We start from the raw sequence: 19,743 nt of genomic DNA, 5'->3' as shown, positions 1-19,743 counted from the left end.
GCAAGTCTTCAATATACATGTATGATATTTTCTCCTGGTTTGTATTCAGACATAGATTCAAGTCCTTTTCAAGCATTGTACAATGTTTTATGTCAATGGCATTCCTACTATAAAAACATTCACACTATACTACACTCCTTTCACATTGAAATTAAGAACATTTCTATGAACATTAAATCATTCATTTTAAAGAAACTATTCTCACTCTTTCTCTGTTTCACATCATTGTGTCACACATGTAAAATGTAGACAGAATACAGGTGTTGCCACGATGCAGAGTATTTCTCGATAGCTGAGATTAGTGTGAAAGCCCCTATTACACACACAGATATCTGAGTCACCAAGTTCTTATTGGGGTGACTTATTTTTCTATCCTTTCAATAGATTTGCTCAATCAACAGACTTACTTTTTGCAAGCGTTTGAGGTCAACTTTTCTCTGTCACAAAACAGGGTAAAGCAACAAAGTTGTTCAGTAATTTCAATTTATGGGTTGATAATTGATAGTCTCCTCTTAAAGGGTAAAAGGAACCTTGAAACATCTGTAAGTGTGTGTACTTTATTAAATTGCAATCTGTCTCTCAATATGCTTGAACTTGACTTAAAATATTAAGAATGACACATTTTATGATTGGCTGCTGGAAAGTAGATGTACAGTACATGTAATGCTAGCCGTTTTATGAAAATCGGTTGCAGCAATGTAGGCTAAAATTTATAACATGTAAGCCAAACACAGTCATTTTTTTTAAAACTGATTTTTGTTGTTGTTGTTCTTTTTAGATTCTGCTTTACATTGTCATATTTTGACTTTTTGTTCATTCTTGTGAGTTACTGTAAAAGTAAAAATATTTGTAGTACATTGATTTTCACGGATTTCACGCTAAGAAAGGCAAGCGCAAATTATAGAACTCACAAAATGTAAGCATGACTTCTTCTACAGTGTACGTGTTTTGAATGGGAAGAATCATGTGCAACGCAAATTTAAAAACCAGCGAATATGTTTTGGGGTCGCTCAGCGTGAAAAATTAATCACGCGAACAGCGTTTACAGTACTCTGAAGATAAAAAGCTTTTAGTACACTGTAGGTCTGTATTCATTGCCATTTTTCATTTTTTTTGTAGTACCACTCATGATCATCTCTTTAACTTCTGCAGCATTCAGCCTTCAGTGTAGTTTATGAAGATGCATGGATATCCATGATTTTGAAGAACGGATGATGGCATGAGCAGATGTGAGATCATTCAAACATGAAGATGATTCATCTGCAATACATTTAACGTACCACGCGTGTAACAAAAGATGCTGTATCAAGGTCGCACCGTCTAGTTCAACAACAAAAGATCCTCTTCTTAGCCCGTTCAGATTATGGGAAAATTTATACGAAACTTGTATAAAGAAACGTCATATAAAGAATCATCATATGGTGAAATGAACCGTCTAGCTTACAACAAAAGATCTGTAAATAGCTCGTTCAGATTATGGGAAAATTTATATGAAACTTGTATAAAGAAACGTAAAGCATCATCCTATTGTGAAATAAGCGTTTAGACCAGAAAACAACGTTGTGTAAAGAAACGTTTTATGAGGAAACCTCGTTTAAAGAAACTAATCGGTCAGACCGTCTAGCTCAACAACAAAAGATCCTATACTTAGCTCGTTCAGATTATGGGAAAAATTTATACGCAACTCGTATAAAAAGAAACATCATATAAAGATATCATCCTATAGTGAAATAAACGTACAGACCAGAAAACAACGTTGTGTAAAGAAACGATGTATGAGGAAACGTTGTATAAAGAAACTTATTTTGACACCGTTAGTTGACATGACAGTTTGCCAATCATTAGGGCACACACGATAAGCCCCGTCAATCTGTATATCATAATTTTTGTATGATACCATGTTCAGGCAAGGCAGGGACCCTGATTCTACATCGTTCAAGACGTTGCTTGAGCAAGCGTTTTGCAATACAACGTTCCGCTATACAACGTTTCGTTAGACATTTCTATATGCGACATTCAGACTGGGAAGATTTTAATCATTTATTGTACGGTATATCTCCATGTACACTGTATCTTTAATCCAAGATTCATATGGCTATACGATAAATGCTGGTAGTCTGAAAGTGGGGTCATTCTCAGCATTTCCACACGCCTCTACATACATGTTGTAGCCATGTATCTTCTCAAAAATATATCTCCATGTACTTTCCAGTAAGAAGTTACTTGGAAAATGAGGACATGATCGCATGTACGTAAGATAATTAGACATACACTGTACAGAAAGAGAAAGGTCTCTTGGTGAAATTCCCTCCCACTATTCCCCACTGTAAATTTTCCTTCTAGTAAATATATTATAACCATGTTTCATTTTCTGTTTTACAATGAGGATATGCAGAGATACTGAAAGAAAATCATGCTTCCTTGAATTTTTCATTAAATCATTGATTCATACTATATTTCTTCCCAAATGAACAAACTTGCATGCTTCTACACCTGAATTAGACCGAATGTGTACATTTCCAATGTATAATTTGCATTTACATGTATGAATAAAATTACGGTGTCCATAAATCATAACTTGTGAATAATGTGAATAGACCCTGAAGGAGCTGAAGATCCATCGATTCACACGCAAACCAAAGCTCTCGTTTTTCATGCAGACATCTGACATTAAGAATTCCTCTCCTATCCCCACTCTGTTTACTCTGCAATATGAAGTATGGATCATGAAGAATTTATGTACATTTTTCAAGTGGAGAGAAAGCATGAGTCACTATAATTGCAGACGTGAGTGGATTGTAATTGCCCATTTAACATGATACAAACTACTACATTACATTACATTACAGTACTAATGCGTATTTACTACTACTAATACTGTAGTAGTTCCTAATCTCATTTTTGTTTGGTGTAATTTGGTCTGACTTCTGATCTATGCTATGGAAAAGTCTTCTGAGCTACATGTAAGATGATTCTCGTCGACCTCACTGCAAGTTGATTAACCCGACAACCTATGGCAAATACGTACATGTATACATTATTAATTTACATTGGCCTTATATCTAGACCTAATTAATGTTGTAATATTTCCTGACATGGGGTCATATACATGTAGGATACTCCAGTTAATCCCTGAAAAGCACCTTGTATGTGTATACAAAGGAATGTAATATATCCCAAAAGGAAGTGGTTTCGTGGTATTCTTTCCTACCTGTCTAGGAATTTTGTTTGCTCTGAAAATCCGATGTATAGAACATGGGGGTAAACGAACAAGTGCAGCTCCTTAAAGGCCTCGCCACATGTACTCTCAATGACTCAATGCATTGCATTTTCTTTCCACAATAATAATCTGGATTTATATAGCGCTGAAACCACTTTACTGATATACATTCTGTTATTACCCAGGCCATTGGATTCATTCACACACAATGTGTACCATCTCCACTCCCTGGGGAGTATTCCTACCATATGGTTATCATGTGGGCCCATGGCGATTACTAACGCAAAGGCTTTTGTCATCCTACAGGGTCTCCATTTCTCTTCTGGGTATGGAGTGACAAATGCAGATTAATGCCTTGCCAAAGGACATTAGAGCCATGTCAGGAATCAAACTCACAATATTTGTATTTCAAGTCCAGTCAAACCATTTGACTACAAGACCAATTGACTACGAAACCTCTTTCGTTGCAATGCAGCAACTCAAACAAAAAGGAAAAATACCAAAGAAAACATTTGACTGACTGAAACTGATGCTGCTGTCTTTCAATCAAAACAACAAAATGAGAAAGAATGTTGAACGATCCGGTGATTCATTTGCCAGGCTTTACACAACTGTAAACTATGTCAGTAACCTACATTTACATATAGGTCAACATAACATATGAAGTCATTATCATCTTTGGGTTGTGGCTATCAGAGGTTCAGCCCATAAAGAAACAGATTTTTCCAACAAAAGACTGGACTAATCAGCTTTCCCCTTTTCAAATTGACAACAATTTGGCTCTTTCTGTCCATAAGTAACATGCACAGTAACACCTGTCTTAGTGGCCACTTCTCTTTTTAATAAGGCAACCTCTCTATAGTGGCCATGTATTTTGTCTATCCCCCCTTCTAAGACAGAATCATGTGTTGTAGAACATGTCTAGAAAGGCCACCTGTCTACAGTGGCCAGTTTTCCTGTTTCTCTTGGCTGGCCTTTATAGACAGGTTTCACTGTACTTTACAGTTTTCTTAAACAGCAGATAATGTAATTACAGCGACTCTGTACAGTGGCGGGACCCACACAACACTCAACACTGTGCCTTTAACGGGAGGGGAGCGTGTTGTTGCTTCAGAGCAAACTTCAGCCCGGGCCTCAAGTAATAAGCAAGCAATGCACACTCATGACTAATGTGTCATCATGACAGAGCCGGTGACGGTGATGGCATTCAACACACCATGACTAGGAATGCGAGGAGGCAGATGATGAGATGAACTAGACATGCGACATCGAGATACAACCGGTACATGAATCTTTACCGCCAGCAAGGATCAATGCAGGATGCCGTGTAGATTTACATGTAAAAATGCAGACACATTAGCTTTTGCAATGACAATGTCAAAGACAATCTCAAAAGGTTTACAGGGAACAAAAATTGAGCAATTATTATCAGCAATTCACTAATTAAGGCTCTAGAGAGCTATTGTACATGTGCATGCAGGGAAGCAAAGTGGTGAATTACAACTACATACCTCGATATGTACATGTACATGTACATTTTTGTAGAGGCTTCTTTTTTTAGAGCATACATGTACATGTAGAAGCATGGAAGTGCATGTTAATATATGCATACAAATTGCATTGTACTGAACATGGGGAATCTTAATCAAAACCATGAAAATATATTCAAATCACTCTCAAAATAATCATGTGAATCACCACAAAAAATCACAAGTTTATTCACAAATCAGAGATGTACTTTTGAATGTACATCTCACAAGGAGGAGCAAGCAAGAAAGGTGCTATCACTCTTTTATATACTCATACATGTAGGAGCTCAATAGTCATGTGAATCATCAAAAGAATCACAAGTTTATTCAAAATCAGAAATGTACATGTAGTATTGAATGTACATTTCACAACAAGGAGCAAGCGAGCAAGGAGCAAGCAAGCAAGAAAGAAGCTATCACTCTTTAATCTCATACATGTAGGAGCTCAATAATCATGTGAATCATCAAAAAAATAACAAGTTTATTCACAATCAGAGATGTGGTATTAAATGTACTTCTCACAAGAAAGAGCAAGCAAGAAAGACACCATCACTCTTTTATTCTCCTACATGTGTACAAAGTCATGTCGGAGAATTGGGCTTGCAAAAAACATGTTGATGGACACACTCTGCACATCAGCGTCTCTTCATCTTCGGCACACACTTTAAGAGAGTGAAGGAGGCCCATCGCCATGGAAACCACAGACGTAGAAAGCGGTATTGAGAAGTTTGCGAAAGGAATGATCCTCCTAACAAGCACACTGTCTCGATCTCCACATACATGTTCATGGATGCGCTAATCATCCTGCCACAATAGCAAAAGCAGTTCTTTGAAGAACATTGCATGTACATTACAGCTGTACATTACATGTACATTACAGCTGTACATTACATGTACATTACGGCTGTACATTACATGTACATTACAGCTGTACATACAAATATAAAAAGGTGGAATTTGTTATGATGTGTGTACATGTAGATTGTATCACCCCTGATGATGATATCACTAAAAAAGGTTCATGTAGTGACAGCAAATATTGTGAGAGGAGTATTTGCTTGGGGAATGTTTTAAAAGTCTAGCTATTAAGAAAATGTACAAATGTTTTTCATTTGTTTTAAGTACTAATCAATAGTACATCCCCATGCTCATACGTAGTGCTTACTGCTGCTGATCAGTACTTGAACTGAAAAGTACATGTAGTAAATGTAAGATTCACATAATTAGCATTACAGTAGACTTGAACTGAAATGTACATGTACATGTACATGTAGTAAATGTTAGATTCACATAATTAAAGCATTACAGTAGACTTGAACTGAAATGTACATGAACATTTGTAGTAAATGTTACTTTGTTCGATTCACACAATTAAAGCATTTTGTTAACCCCATAAATGAAAAGACCTGTATGAACTTATGTGATTATTTAGTTTCAGTTTCAGTTTTAAAGTACATGTACATGTTCATTTCCTTTGTAGTTACATTGTAGATTGTATGTTTTCCTTGCTGGCTAACTAATGTGGTACATGTAGTAGATTGTGAACGAGTTAGAGACAGTTGCCCAGAAATCCCAGACATCAGCCTTTTCTTGAAAGAGGATTAAATGTTCAATCTAAGATTAATTGCTAACTCATTTGATAAGACCCTACTTTAAATCCCTATCAATGCCTCATCTCATCAAGAACCTTTGTCATTCAAATGTCCAGTAAGTCATAATCAATAAGCCCAGAGTTATTAATCCTTTCTTTTTCCCTGTTCAACTCATGATACCCACTGCAAGGCTCAATTTGTCCCCTAAGCAACCAAAATAGCATACTGTACATAGACGTGTAAATCTGAGTTTATGTGATTTCCTTCCTTGTTCATGACATTTTGTTCAGTCCACATACACTGTAAAAATGATTGGTATTAGATGTACCATACTTTTTGTTTGCAAACAATAGAGGCCTTACACTGTATAAACATGTATACGTAGCCCATTATGTAAGATTATTACATTTCCATACAGTGTCTGTACACCAATAGGTGAGGTACAGGTGAGGTAAAGATGCATTTTGCTTATATTGTGAAGAAAAAAAGAAGAAAAATTCATCACAAAAATAGAGTCCTGAGCGTCCTACATGTATAGGTACATGATAATTACATGATTTGTCACAATGCAAAGCTTGGGTAATGTTCTAATATTCTAATTTTAAATTCTGATATTGATTATTATGACACAGAGTCACTTTGTGTATTGATTTTATCTAATACCGTAATTAATTTGGTTCACTTTGTACACCTGGAAAATGTACACATACAAAGTTACAAACCGGTAAACAATACAATCAGCAAAGAATGGTATGGGACCTTTTTGTGTACGCTTTAACTGGAATCCAAACAATTTAGATCCTGTTCTAAATTTAGACTTATTAATTACAAGGAGAAGATAAGGATCTGCATGCACTGTGTAAATGTGTACCGTACATACATGTTGGTCTACATGTAACGTAAGACTGTAGGAACTACATGTAGATACATATGTTCATATAAAACCAGAAACTATCGAGTGAATGAAATTCATTGCACAGGGATATCAAGTGGCAGTTTCCAGTCGCAAAAGTACATTATGATTTTTTTTTAAACTTTCAAAAGTGATTTTCTGCAGAAAGAGCAAACTTTTACGATTCTCAGAATTTGAACTCTTTATGTGTCCTGGAAATGATCTCCCGTGCCACACTCTGTTTCTCTTGGGAGCGTTTAACTTTTAACCAAGGGATTCAAGATTATTTAATTGTTTTGTACTGTAAAATTAATTTGTGTTCGAAGGGTTGTCGTGTAGCTCATTAAGACCGGAAATGGATAATTTCAATTGATCTGTGTCTTCTGTTTTGTGAAAAATGGCAAGCATGGCAAGCCAGAGATGGAGGGAAATTGCAATAGTGACAAACAAAAGGTTATCAATCTTAAAAAGTTTCTAAATTTCCAAGAAGTGTCAAGTCCTCAAGTCTGGTGGTTCTCAAAGTCCTCAAAACTATAAGTGGGGGACGTCAGATGTTCCCCCACCTCCCATCCAACGACGCCCCCTGCCTAACAGCCTGACATTCCTAGAGACTGAGGGAAGACCACAGCTACATGTATGTTACACATGCTGGAATAGTAAAAACATGCTTCGGATCAGTGATGGGGCTTGGTGGAAGACATGGGTGAAATAGAGGGCAGTACTACTCAGAGAAAAAAATATTATGGGGGCTACTTTTCGAGTTTGCTTGCATGAAAATTACACTATTCAATTCGTTTTTCATTAAACTCTATGCAATTGGGGGGGGGGGGGCTCTTTTATGAATTTTGTGGGCTCTTTTAGGCATTTTGGGGGCAAATTCACCAGAGCTTCGTGTAATTTTTTCCCCTCATACTACTTGTACATGCACCAGTCCAGAGCTGTTTGGCAAACTTTTAGTTGGTCACAACTTGGCGTATCTTCTTCTATACCGTGCTTGCCTAACAAAGCAGTACGCGCCGTATTGGGCCCAACTCAAACCGGGTTGGCCAAACTCTCCTACTGAATTGCTCTGCAGCACACAGGCGAGGGACATTCTTACCGGTACTCTAAAACTTATCTATGGGCCTTTACCATAAGTTACAAATCTTTGAGTGGATCTTGAGTGTACTAATAAAATACATGTACATTGTAGATATATCTTCAAACCAGGAAAGGGAGAAACTTGTCAGAGCAGTTACATTGTGTAAATACTCTTGTGGCCCTCATTCATTCATTACTCACTCAGAAATAGAATTATTTGAGCTGAATGAATGTATGACTGGTGACTGGTTTTGCCCACATCCATTGTTACAAATGTGTGGTGGTGGTGGATCCACTATAGAACTAAAAATAACAATCAAATATGCCGTGGTGCCGTGCCAAAGAAAATATACATGTATCTGTGAACAATATCAAGTTCAGACACAGTACACAATCCTTGTACATGTACATTATACATGTACTTGTGAATCTGAAGAAAAAAACCAAGAACATGTACATACACATGTATATTGATAAAGTGGTACCATTTTTGGACATTCTTCAATTTACATTAATTATGTGTTAATTAGGCTGACAGTGTACAATGTACATTGTACACTATCTCACTTTGCACTTTGTGTTCTTGTTTTAATTACAATGTAGGGTCCATGTTTGGGAACCATAGTAGGCCTACACATAAAACATGTACACGTAGGTGGCCCTGTGAGTTGGGGCTGTGATTGGATCGGAAGATTGGAGCGACACCCTCGCACCTTTGATCGGTATCGGTTCAAAAAGATTCTTTTTAAGTTTGCTTTTTACTGTTGTACTTGAAATTTTCATTGATCGGCGATCAGCATTTATTATCCGATTTCACCTGATCGTCCGACGATTGGCCCCTGTTCCAATCATTTATTATAGGGTTACACTACACTGTAGGCCTTAAATGTACATACATGTACATGTACATTGTAAGTACATGTTCATACATGTACATGTACATTGTAAGTACATTTGTAAATATACTCATGTACTGTACATGTATGCATATACTGTGAGTACTGCACATTGGATACATGTATACAGTACATTATGTTCATTGGGTGTACCATACTATACATTGTACAAATACATACACACATGTTTGCAATGCATGTTTGCCTGTGCATGATACAGTTGTATGCTATCATGAGTTTCTTGCTTAGTATTCTTCATGACATCTCTGTCTCTATGACTCATCCTATCCAACCCCCAGCCAGCCAGCCAGCCAGCCAGTCAGTCGGTCGGCCAAAGCACTACAATGTAGCCTCAGAGTACCAGTCAATCAATCATCCAACAACCAATCAAATATGCAGTTCAGGGTTTTTATTATGCTCCATTATGCACTAAATATCATTTACTAACTACCGGGTATTGCAGATTCGAGTCATGCATGTGCTATTGTATTTTCGCTTGAGTACCTCCATATAATGTACATATGCTCTGCTTATGGGGGTGAGGGGGAGGCATCAAACATTGCACGGTATCAATGTCATGACCAAGCATTTTACATGCATGAAGGAGAAAGAAAGAAATCACGTTTACATAGATCTAGTTACAACTTTTTTTACAAGCCTATGAAAAACAAATTTACTCTTCCCAAACGAAACTAAATGCAAAGCATGAAAGTACATGTACAGTGTATGTATGTTGTTGCTAGGAACTAGGCCTTGTATATTGCTAGTGACCATGTGTGTTCAGTTTACAAATAGAAAGAAAACTAGACATATAATACTTGTTTGGAACAAGTATAGGTGGGCTGGTCAACTAACATTTGAGACAAAATAGGGCAAAAATAAGCGACATACTGCTTACAAATTCTTAAAAGACAATATCATGTAGATTCATAACGTGAACTAAATTCACCTTCTATAGGCATAACACGCAAATTATGAAGTTTTTGACATGAGGCCTTTAATCAAAATTTTCACTATGATGACGTCATCAAAATGAAAAATGGTTATTACTGCGCTTGTAGAGAATTGTCTTAGCTACAACATATCGAAATTTTGAAGAAAATTGATCAATATTTACAGAGATACAATCAATTTTACATAAATATGCTGACGTCATAATATGCAAATTCGTATTTTGAGTTCCAAGGCCATTGTGATGATGTCACGATACACTTAATGGCCAAATGAGACATGGAATCATTTTTCCGACTCATACTCTATCTTAATATGAAAAAAAATTGAGGATCCTGGTGCATTCCAAAGAGCTATAACGGATTTTGTATAGGCATGTTTTTGCCCATATATGCTATGTATTAAAAGACCTCGCGCGCACTGACATTTATCTTGAATTTACGCTCATCTTGTTAATAATGGTCATAAAGAGATAAACATGGAATCAAATTCCTTGAAAAAATATGAGAAATATCATGAAAGAAAAAAAAATGGCGATTCTATGTTTTTTAATGGTGTTACGCGCGAAAACGCGCGCGCATGCTCGTACGCGCGATTTTTTATAAAATGCTTAAAATGACCTAAAACGTATGCAAAATAAATTTAAGACGATTTTAAGCATTTAAAAATTTTGCGCGCGCATTGACGCGCGGACGTACGCGCACGCGCGCGTTTTTTGACCTGAAATTGACTGGACTGATATTGACCTTGATCATAATAAATATGAATGAGAAATACCTTTTGGTTATGAAGATATGATCATGAGTTTATTTTCAGAAAATTTCACAAAATGGCGCCTAGATGACGTCATCAGTCAAGGTCAAGGTTGAAAACCTTACTGTGTTTTGTCCATATGCCTATACATATGTGTGCCAAATATCAAAGCATTTGATTAAACCATTTTCAAGATATCTTGTTAACAAAAAAGTGGTTAGAAATAAAATAAATAAATAATAATAAAGGCAATTTTAACAAAATTATAAGGTGGTCTGTATAGATACAGCCCACCTGAAAATAAGAAAAGGTGTGTATTGTATATACATGTATGTACATTACATGTATGTCTCATAAAAAATGAGTAAAATTGAAAGCCCACATATATAGGAAACAGTGTAGGCTTTACCCTATCAAACTCAAGGTCTATATTCCTGCATAATAAAGTTCTCTATACTGTACTGTATGGAAATGTACAGCTTTCTTGCTCATACATTGCTTGGTCTTTTTTAAGTTTGCAATATTAACGACACAATTTATTGCTTTGTAATATGTACATGTATACTGTACATGCAAAAGAACAGAAGAGCAATGTCTTGTACAAATATATAAAATGATTAAAATCACATGTTTAAGTTTATTAATGTACATGTGTAGACAGACACTATTTGACTGAACATCCACTACATGTACATATATATATATATATATATATATATATATATATTTTCTCTCTGTGTCACCCACATACACACTGTACACTCTAAATTTGCCTGAGTGCATATCTAGCCGCGGTATTCAATGAGCTGTTTTCATAATGATAAATTGACCGTGGCCGATCCCCGAAGAGACCGTATTTGACATTTCTCTCCCAAGCTTTTCACTTTTCATCTAACGCGCATCATGATGGATGTTTACGAAAAAGTCTCGGTGCACTGGTGGCGTAGAGCTGCCCCGGAAAATAAAAAAAGCCCAGATGAGCTAGCGCAACCCAATTCCCGGCCGACCGAGCCTGCCTGTGCTGGAGGGTTCGGATTACAGACTAATATTTCGTAAAGTCACTTTTAATGAAGCGCACCCTGGATGAGAGGCAGGTGGGGAGTAGCTCAATCAAGACATAACCTTTTCACACACTCATGATCTACAGTGTAGCTTCAAAGTAACACACTTATTCAAAAAGAGCTAAAAAGCTATGTACTATATGTATGCTTTCAGTGGGGGAAGGGGGGGGGGTCATTAACTTTGAAGTGCTACCGTAATTTAAGCAGAAACTACAGCCAAAAACCCACAAAGAAATACTAACAAATAGGAAAATAAAAAATATAAAAAATGCATGTTTCCAACAATTTAAATATAATTTTGAACTTTAAGAAAGTCAAAAGAATGAACAACTTTAGCAAGGTGACAATGACATGTACAAAATAAATAGAAAAGGAAATTTTACAAATTCAAAACTTTTTAAAAATTGAAAAAATGAAAAAGTATTTGAAAAGCTATCAGATGAACATTGTGCACTCTTGAAACATTTGTAGAGTGTAAATGTTTGAATTTAAACTTACTATAGAAAATAACATTACCATAAAATGAAACCGGTACATGGATTGGTCATGTATCAAGAAAGGGCAACAGTGTAAGGATTTTTTTTAAATGCTATTATCGTTTGGTGTTATGTATTAAAGCCTGTTCATGATACTATTGTAAAAGTAGAGAATTATTTCTTTTAATATTATTTAGGCTAATGTACAGCATTTATTAAATCCTATAATGCATGTGATGAAGACGTGATGAAGGTAATACTTACATCTTGCGTTCTCTCATCCGGGTTGCGTTTGAGGCAGCGTATAAAGTGGACGTCGATGTAGACACTCATATTGTCCCCTCCGTACGCTACCGACGTCCTAATGTCTTCAAACTTCTTCAGTTTGGCTACTCTCCGTTGTACGGCTCCTTATATAATCCAATATGGACGAGTGTTCAGTGTTTAAATAGTCCCTTGTCAGCTCACTTTCCCTTTTGACATCATTTGATTTCTTATATCGAGTTCAGTTACTGAAACAGATTGGTGAAGTTATGTGCACTGTACTCATTTAGAGCACAGATGCGGATACTAGTCGTTGGATTATCTTAAAGGGTGTGCTCAATATTCTAATCACCAAACTGTACAAATCACTCCACAAATTCAATATCTATTGAAGTGAGCTGCTTTTTTTTAAAATACAGAGCATTTATCATTATCATCAGTTTTATCACCAACTGCTAAACTGCTGCGCTGTATTCCCAGTTTACACATTAGCAGCCATCCCGAGCAAATTCAGGAGATCACGGGAAGCAGAAGACAATTTGTAGTCGGCATGGAAATGTAGAATATGCATGGTGGCGCCGCGAGAAACTTCTTCAGTCTGTTGATCATGAAGTCTTTCCATGTCAATAGCAGTACAGTGGTTCAGGAGTCACTCATCAGCTATCGAAAGAATGCTGCATGTGTATGGAGATTGCTTAATCAAAACCACTTATTTTTAGAAGGGCAGTTCAATGGACATGCAATAACGTCGATGCAGCTTTCTTTGTATCCAACTTGATAAGTTCAAAAATAAGAGGGATTTTGTTTCGCTTTCTCTCTCCGATCCTCAGTCAGCACTAATGCTTGGTTCAAATCTGTACGTGTATCTCTCTCTACTCCTGTTTCTTGGCTGTGATGCGCAATGGAACCATCAATTGGGTAGAAATCACTTGTGCAGCTTCCCCATTCTGTAACAGATAAAATGAGAAACAGAATCAGATCAGGTCAGAAACTTCACAGGTACTACGATTATAGTGAACATCACAAATATTGGTCTTTTCAAATTTGTGTTCATTCACAGCAAATTATAATTTATCTCATTTAAATCCATATGAGCCATAACGGCTTCTGTGTGGACAGTACAGTATGCTAGAAGTTCTAAATAATAAAAAGACATAACAAAATCAACAATTCTGGTTATTTCTCACTCTTTGGGTATATCAATTATCATGTACAGTACACAAGTGGTGTATAAGTCTGCTCACATGTACATGTACATGCACAACATTTAACATGATTGATATTGCAGGCCTTAAATTTCGTCATTTTTAGGGCAAGGCCAGTTTGGCCTTGAGTACCTCATATTTTTAAGGGCACCAAGGCCAAAATATTTTTACAAAAAGGGCATCGAGGCCAAAATATTTTACAAAAAGGGCATCGAATATGAGGCCAAAAAAATTGATTCTATTTTTGTTAGATGTCATGTGTATTTTATGAAACTTGTGCGGGATCAATTTCCCATGACTTTTAGCACCAGCTTCTTCACAGAATGTATAGAGGTCTACGGTACATACAAACAAGGCGGCGGCCCGCAAGCCTTAGATTTAGCAGCCAGGAGCAAGGGGCAATTTTTTTTTTAAGTTGCCCTTTGCCACGGGAATTTACCAGAGCAAGGGGCAATTTTCCAAAAACAGAGAGGCCCCTTATCTAATCATAAGTTCAAAGAGAGTCTACAAATGTTAATTTCATAATGTGAATAGATCGAACGATCAATTTAATAACTTTTTAATCTTAACAATATGAACAGGAAAGATTGATTAAGAACATAAAACTTGCGCATTAAACAGTATTTTAAAGTAACTAAAAATATTGATGAGCAAATGAATAAATAAATTGTCAATTTCACAAACATCGAAAGTCAACTCAGAAGGACTTGGCAAGTTTACCGGGCCAGGTATCCCAAATCAAAATCGCACCTCACACACAAACCTTCCGCCACTCTCTCGGTAGTAGGAGCAAATTTGAAGAAATTATCTTTTTAACTGTTGTATAGAAAGGTCTAGATAGGCCTAACTAATGAAATAAGATGTAAAAATGTCCTTATAGACATTCGACAGCTGAAAGTGACACGCTCAGCTCAGTTGCGTAACGTGCATTCACGAAACCAAAATCGTTCCTCGCACACACACTCTCGCCACTTTTGGTGGGAAGCTGTCGGGCTGGAAGTTTGCCAGCGAAACCGATGCACCCTCGGAGATTCGCAGCGCGTAATTTTACCGGGACTCGAAACGTTCGTCTTGCTTGGGAAGCTGGCGGGGTAGCTTTTTGAAGCGAGGTCAGCTGGTGGCAAAATGAGAGTAACTACGATCGAGAACATCGTAGGTGTTCTTAACTTATTAATAAGATAATTCTAAATTCTATTTGAGATAAAATAATAAACTAGACCTACAAACAAACCTCGACAGATCTCTAATGACTATTTGAATGCTTGTTTATTTCTCCATTTGACGATTTGTTTTCTTGATCCTGGCCTTTGATTTGTACGTACGTGCGTGCGTCAACAGCATGCACTATATACAAATCATGCGATCGCATGAACGTACGTACGTGCGCTAGCGCATTGCCTATATAATAACAAAGGGCGCATTTTCACGGCACTTGCGCCTTATTAAAGCACTAAATACGAAGCTAGAAGAGAGCTCGTGGGCGGCAAACTGTTCGTGATTCGTGTATCTTTACTGTTCTAATAATTTATGGGCGCATTTTCACGGAAAACACTTGCGCCTTGCCGTCTAGTTTTAGATGATTATGGGCGCAATTGGTGGTTTTATGTGCGCAAATTTAAAAAAAAAGGGCACGTCCAGTTGGAAAAAAAGGCACGTCGGCCAGTTTGAAAAAAAGGGCACGGCCTTTTTGGCCGTGAATTTATCTTTTTTGGGGAGGGCACCGCGGCCAGTCATAGGGGCATCGACGGCCTGGCCGTCGATGGCCGTCGATTAATTTAAGGCCTGCATTGAAACTTGGAATCAGATTACAAGTTGCAAAGCTTCATCAAACTATAATTATTCACATTAATCATTTATGATGATGAGGCGAGGGAGGAATAAATGAAAAAAGGAAATAGCAAAGTCTGGTACCATCACAACTAATCCTCAGACGAAGAAGGTTTCACTTTTCTTGTCACGATGCCAAGATCAATCATTTTTTAATATTTTGCATTATTATCCGCACCGGCCCTCTCAATAAAATATGACGAGGCAATTTCCTGAAATTCACCATTGTTGCAAAGTATTTCCTGAATGATAATGAATCAAGATCTTTCTTAGAGCGTTGTATCAAGTACATATACCATGTACTACAATGTAGTACATGTAATACATGTACAGTTGTAGTACAGCTTTCGTTTTTATACTAGTCACTAGACTGTCTTTTCTTTTCTTTTCTTTCACAGTGAATGAGTATTTTAAACATGCAGAACAGGCTCAAAGTGAATTTCAAATCACTGTTCATATTCATGTACTTATAGCATAACGTTATGATTTATAAGAATAGCTAAAGACCAGAATATTTTCTTCTCTTATTCTTCATATGTATTGTGCAATGTAAATAAGAGTTTAAATTATATTTGGTATCTGAGTGTGTGGTATACTTTGACTTTTTTCTTTTAATACTTATATATTAAAATGAAATTCATTTATTTTTATATTTTCCTCATCCTAATTTATTTCATTATTTACTTCCTTCACATATTAAAAGGAAGGCAATTCACTCATAAGCCACTTTGAAGATCTTATCAGCACATGGGCACTAGGCAGATAAAATCCACCAAGAACTTGTGAAAGTTATAATGTAATAATTTTGTATTTAATGCACGGATGGTACATTCTATGAGACACAAGTGGAATTATACTTTTCAAGAGGACAAACAGAGGATACATGAAGCACCTCTATCACTTTGGCAGTGATTATTCTAAAAATGCACAAAGTGGGACTTCTCCATATTCAAGACCGGTGAATATTTGAGGGTCATTTGTACAAGTACTTTTTCCGAAGTGGCTTATTAAATGTGGTCTTCTTCAAGAAATATCATGGATAATTATAGAGGTACAAGTTATAGAGGTAATTTATCTCCTGATTGAGGTGATGCAACTCACAATCATTGGGTGACTGACAATTCTATCTTACTACAACCCCTGGTTCATTCACATGTCAATTTACATTAAAAGCACTTCATCATCTCTGTATGTCCATAAATAATATTTCTCCTTTTTTTCAATTACTCGTTGCAGCCAACAAACATTGCTCTCGCTCTACCGACTACGTTACCTGTCCATCTGCCCAGGGCTCTATCCATTAGCTTATCACTCAGACACACACACACACACACATACACACACACACGTACACACCATAGTCTGCATCCACCCCTGCTCTCATCATCCTCACATTCAATTTCATATTGGTATGGTGATACCGATAGAGATGGTTAGAGATGGAGGCCATATTTATTTTCCACAGGTAAAAAATTATTTCCAGTCAGTCAGATTCATTTATGACATTGTACCATGATGCAAAGATTAAACATGGCTTGATTTAAAAAGGTTATTCAACAAGAAAATATTTGAACATTGATTAATAGTAAGAAACTCCAAAATACAGAACATGTACAGTATGTGCCCATGTCACTCATCCCAACATTTCACTTAAGATACTAAATTTATCACTCAAAGAATTAACAATTAGTTACATGTAGGTGGGGCTTGACCCAGCCAGGATAATTAAAGAAAATCGAAGGACGGCATCGATTCTATCATTGATGCCTCAACCATTTGAAATTTTCAGGCTGCGTTTTGTGCTGTGTTTATAGCCAACAATCTGGCTGGGATTAAATCCCAATCCTTTCCCTATAAACAAAATGTTACAAAAAACCAATCAATCTCATCGTGCACAAAGACCTTATCTTTATATCATGCAGATTTGAGGTTGGCTCAATCAAAATGTAACTTCTTGCCTCATACAAATTCAAGGTCTACATCACTACATGAAATGATGTTTACGTACTGAACATTGTACTTGTGTGTAAAATATGTATGAGGTTATTTGGGATTATAACCTTGTACCACTGTACATGTACATATCAAAGGGTCATAGCAGGTTTATTGTTTGCAACAGATGAAGCGTGAATCAGCTAAGTATGCCATAACAGTGACTGCGGAAAAAAGTAGTTCAGTTCAGAAGCCGCAAGAAAAGCCCCTTCACTACACTGTATTTCAATTCATCCAGAAAGGCCTGTAATGGTAAATGTACCTACATGTACATGTACATGTACACTGTATAAATACTGTATACAGATAAATACATTTCAGTGGTTCTTTTTCGAACATCCAAAAACACTTGTGCAGTGTATAAAAACAGATATAACGGCCCTCTACACTGTACTACTACATTATCCACATGTAATATCCTGTACCGGTAATGCCAATCAAATAGTTTTTGCAGCCACTACTAACTATGCATAAGCTAAATTTAAAATGAAGAGGGGATTGACCTGTCCTACAGTATGTGCTTATTGCTAAATGTGGGAGTAGAGTTTAGAGGCCCACTGTACATGTTGTAGAGGGCAAAATGTTATTTCTATAAATTCTTTTTTTTTTAAATTGTAATCATGACTGTAATACATGTAATTCAAGAGCAAAAGGATTACAACTACGGACTATTCATGGAACTAGATTGATTTAAAAATGCTCTTAATTTTGAAAAATATGAACGTCCCAAATTTAACCCTTGACCTGCATCCTAAAATTCCTACAGTATGCTTGTTCTTCCAGTCTGTTACAGTCTACCATTGAATTTAGAAGATCATGCTTGTCATTTAATGAGGATAAAGTGCAAGTATAACTTTCTTGCAGATCAACTGCACAATTACAAAACAATACCGACGAAGGGGTGCGGGCGGCCCCTGTAGGCGTGAGGTTAGCGGTCGTAATAAGTCGATAACTTCACGCACGCACCCATTCGTTGGTACGGTATGCAATTGTATTGTAATTGTGCAGTGGTTTGCCATGAAACCTGTGAGAAAGTGTATATAATAATGTCCTCGTTTGTTGGAAAAATACTCCAAAAAAGATAAGAAAATTGACCAAAACAGGTAAGAAACATTTATAAGAACTTTTAAATCATGACCATTATCGGCCGAGTTACGGGTCAAAAAGGGATACGAAAGTACACTAACGCCGAAAAGACTAACACAGTAACACTGAATTACAATGTAGCCTAGATCTAGATTACTTTTTAGCCTTTGACGTGTTTGAAATGCTACGGTTTTGCCGCTTCATATCTGAACGAGCCTTTACTAGGATCTAATTTATGTTATGTCTGTTAAGTTATAGATCTATTTTCTAAATTTTTGCTAATCTAAGATTAAGTAAATTAAATTAAAGTTGCATGCAGCATTTTGTTGCATTTGAAAAAAATTGAAGACTTGAATTTGAATTTGATCTCCAAGAGTCCAACAAAAAAAGTAGAGAAGACGATGATCAGACATGCAATTTTGTTTCTCTTGTGCAAAATTATTGTTCAACAAATTACCCTAATTGCTATCATGTTGGGGAACTGAATATGATATTAGATTCGCTCAGCTGAGCCGTGATGTCTGATAAATTGGTAGACATTGTCATTGCAAATAGTTTGGCTACAACACAGTGCAGTACACAGCTGCCAAGCCCATTCTCAATTCACCCGCACCCACCCGCTTACAAGAAGCGACTTTATGCTGGTAGTGGTCACAGTGGTAGCGTCTCTTCCCGAAGATTGCTCGCTAAAACTTACCCAATCGTGGTCTAAATTTAAGAGAAAACGTTGACTCTTATCGGACTGCCTGAAGAAGAGGTCATCCTTACGTATAATTCCAATCATTTAGAATCCAAAATGGGTCCAAATTCCCTGCAAAAATAGGTAAATAATGGCGTTTCCTTGCCGATAAATGGCTTCCTATCTCCGACCGCAAGACGGGCATTTGACCCAAATGGATGTGCTAGATGTACACAACAA

General features: G+C 36.7%; 1 protein-coding gene across 12 annotated transcripts in view; it reads right to left on the bottom strand.

Annotated features, from left to right (window-relative positions):
* LOC591190 (rap guanine nucleotide exchange factor 6) overlaps positions 1-19,743 on the bottom strand; it is a 127,250-nt gene extending 107,507 nt beyond the window's left edge. For all 12 annotated transcript variants that reach the window (XM_030979514.1, XM_030979509.1, XM_030979515.1 and 9 more), the window contains exons 1-2: positions 19,522-19,743; positions 12,715-13,661 (exon numbers count right to left, since the gene is read on the bottom strand). In XM_030979514.1, coding sequence (XP_030835374.1) covers positions 12,715-12,783 — 69 coding nt within the window. In that variant the 5' untranslated portion in view covers positions 12,784-13,661; positions 19,522-19,743. The remainder of the gene's footprint in view (positions 1-12,714; positions 13,662-19,521) is intronic.

This window comes from Strongylocentrotus purpuratus, unplaced genomic scaffold (genome assembly GCF_000002235.5).
Source record: "Strongylocentrotus purpuratus isolate Spur 01 unplaced genomic scaffold, Spur_5.0 spur5_scaffold_10, whole genome shotgun sequence".
In the NCBI taxonomy this organism is placed as follows: domain Eukaryota; kingdom Metazoa; phylum Echinodermata; class Echinoidea; order Camarodonta; family Strongylocentrotidae; genus Strongylocentrotus; species Strongylocentrotus purpuratus.
The sequence above is the reverse complement of the archived record's forward strand: the minus strand, read 5'-3'. Positions and strand labels throughout refer to the sequence as shown.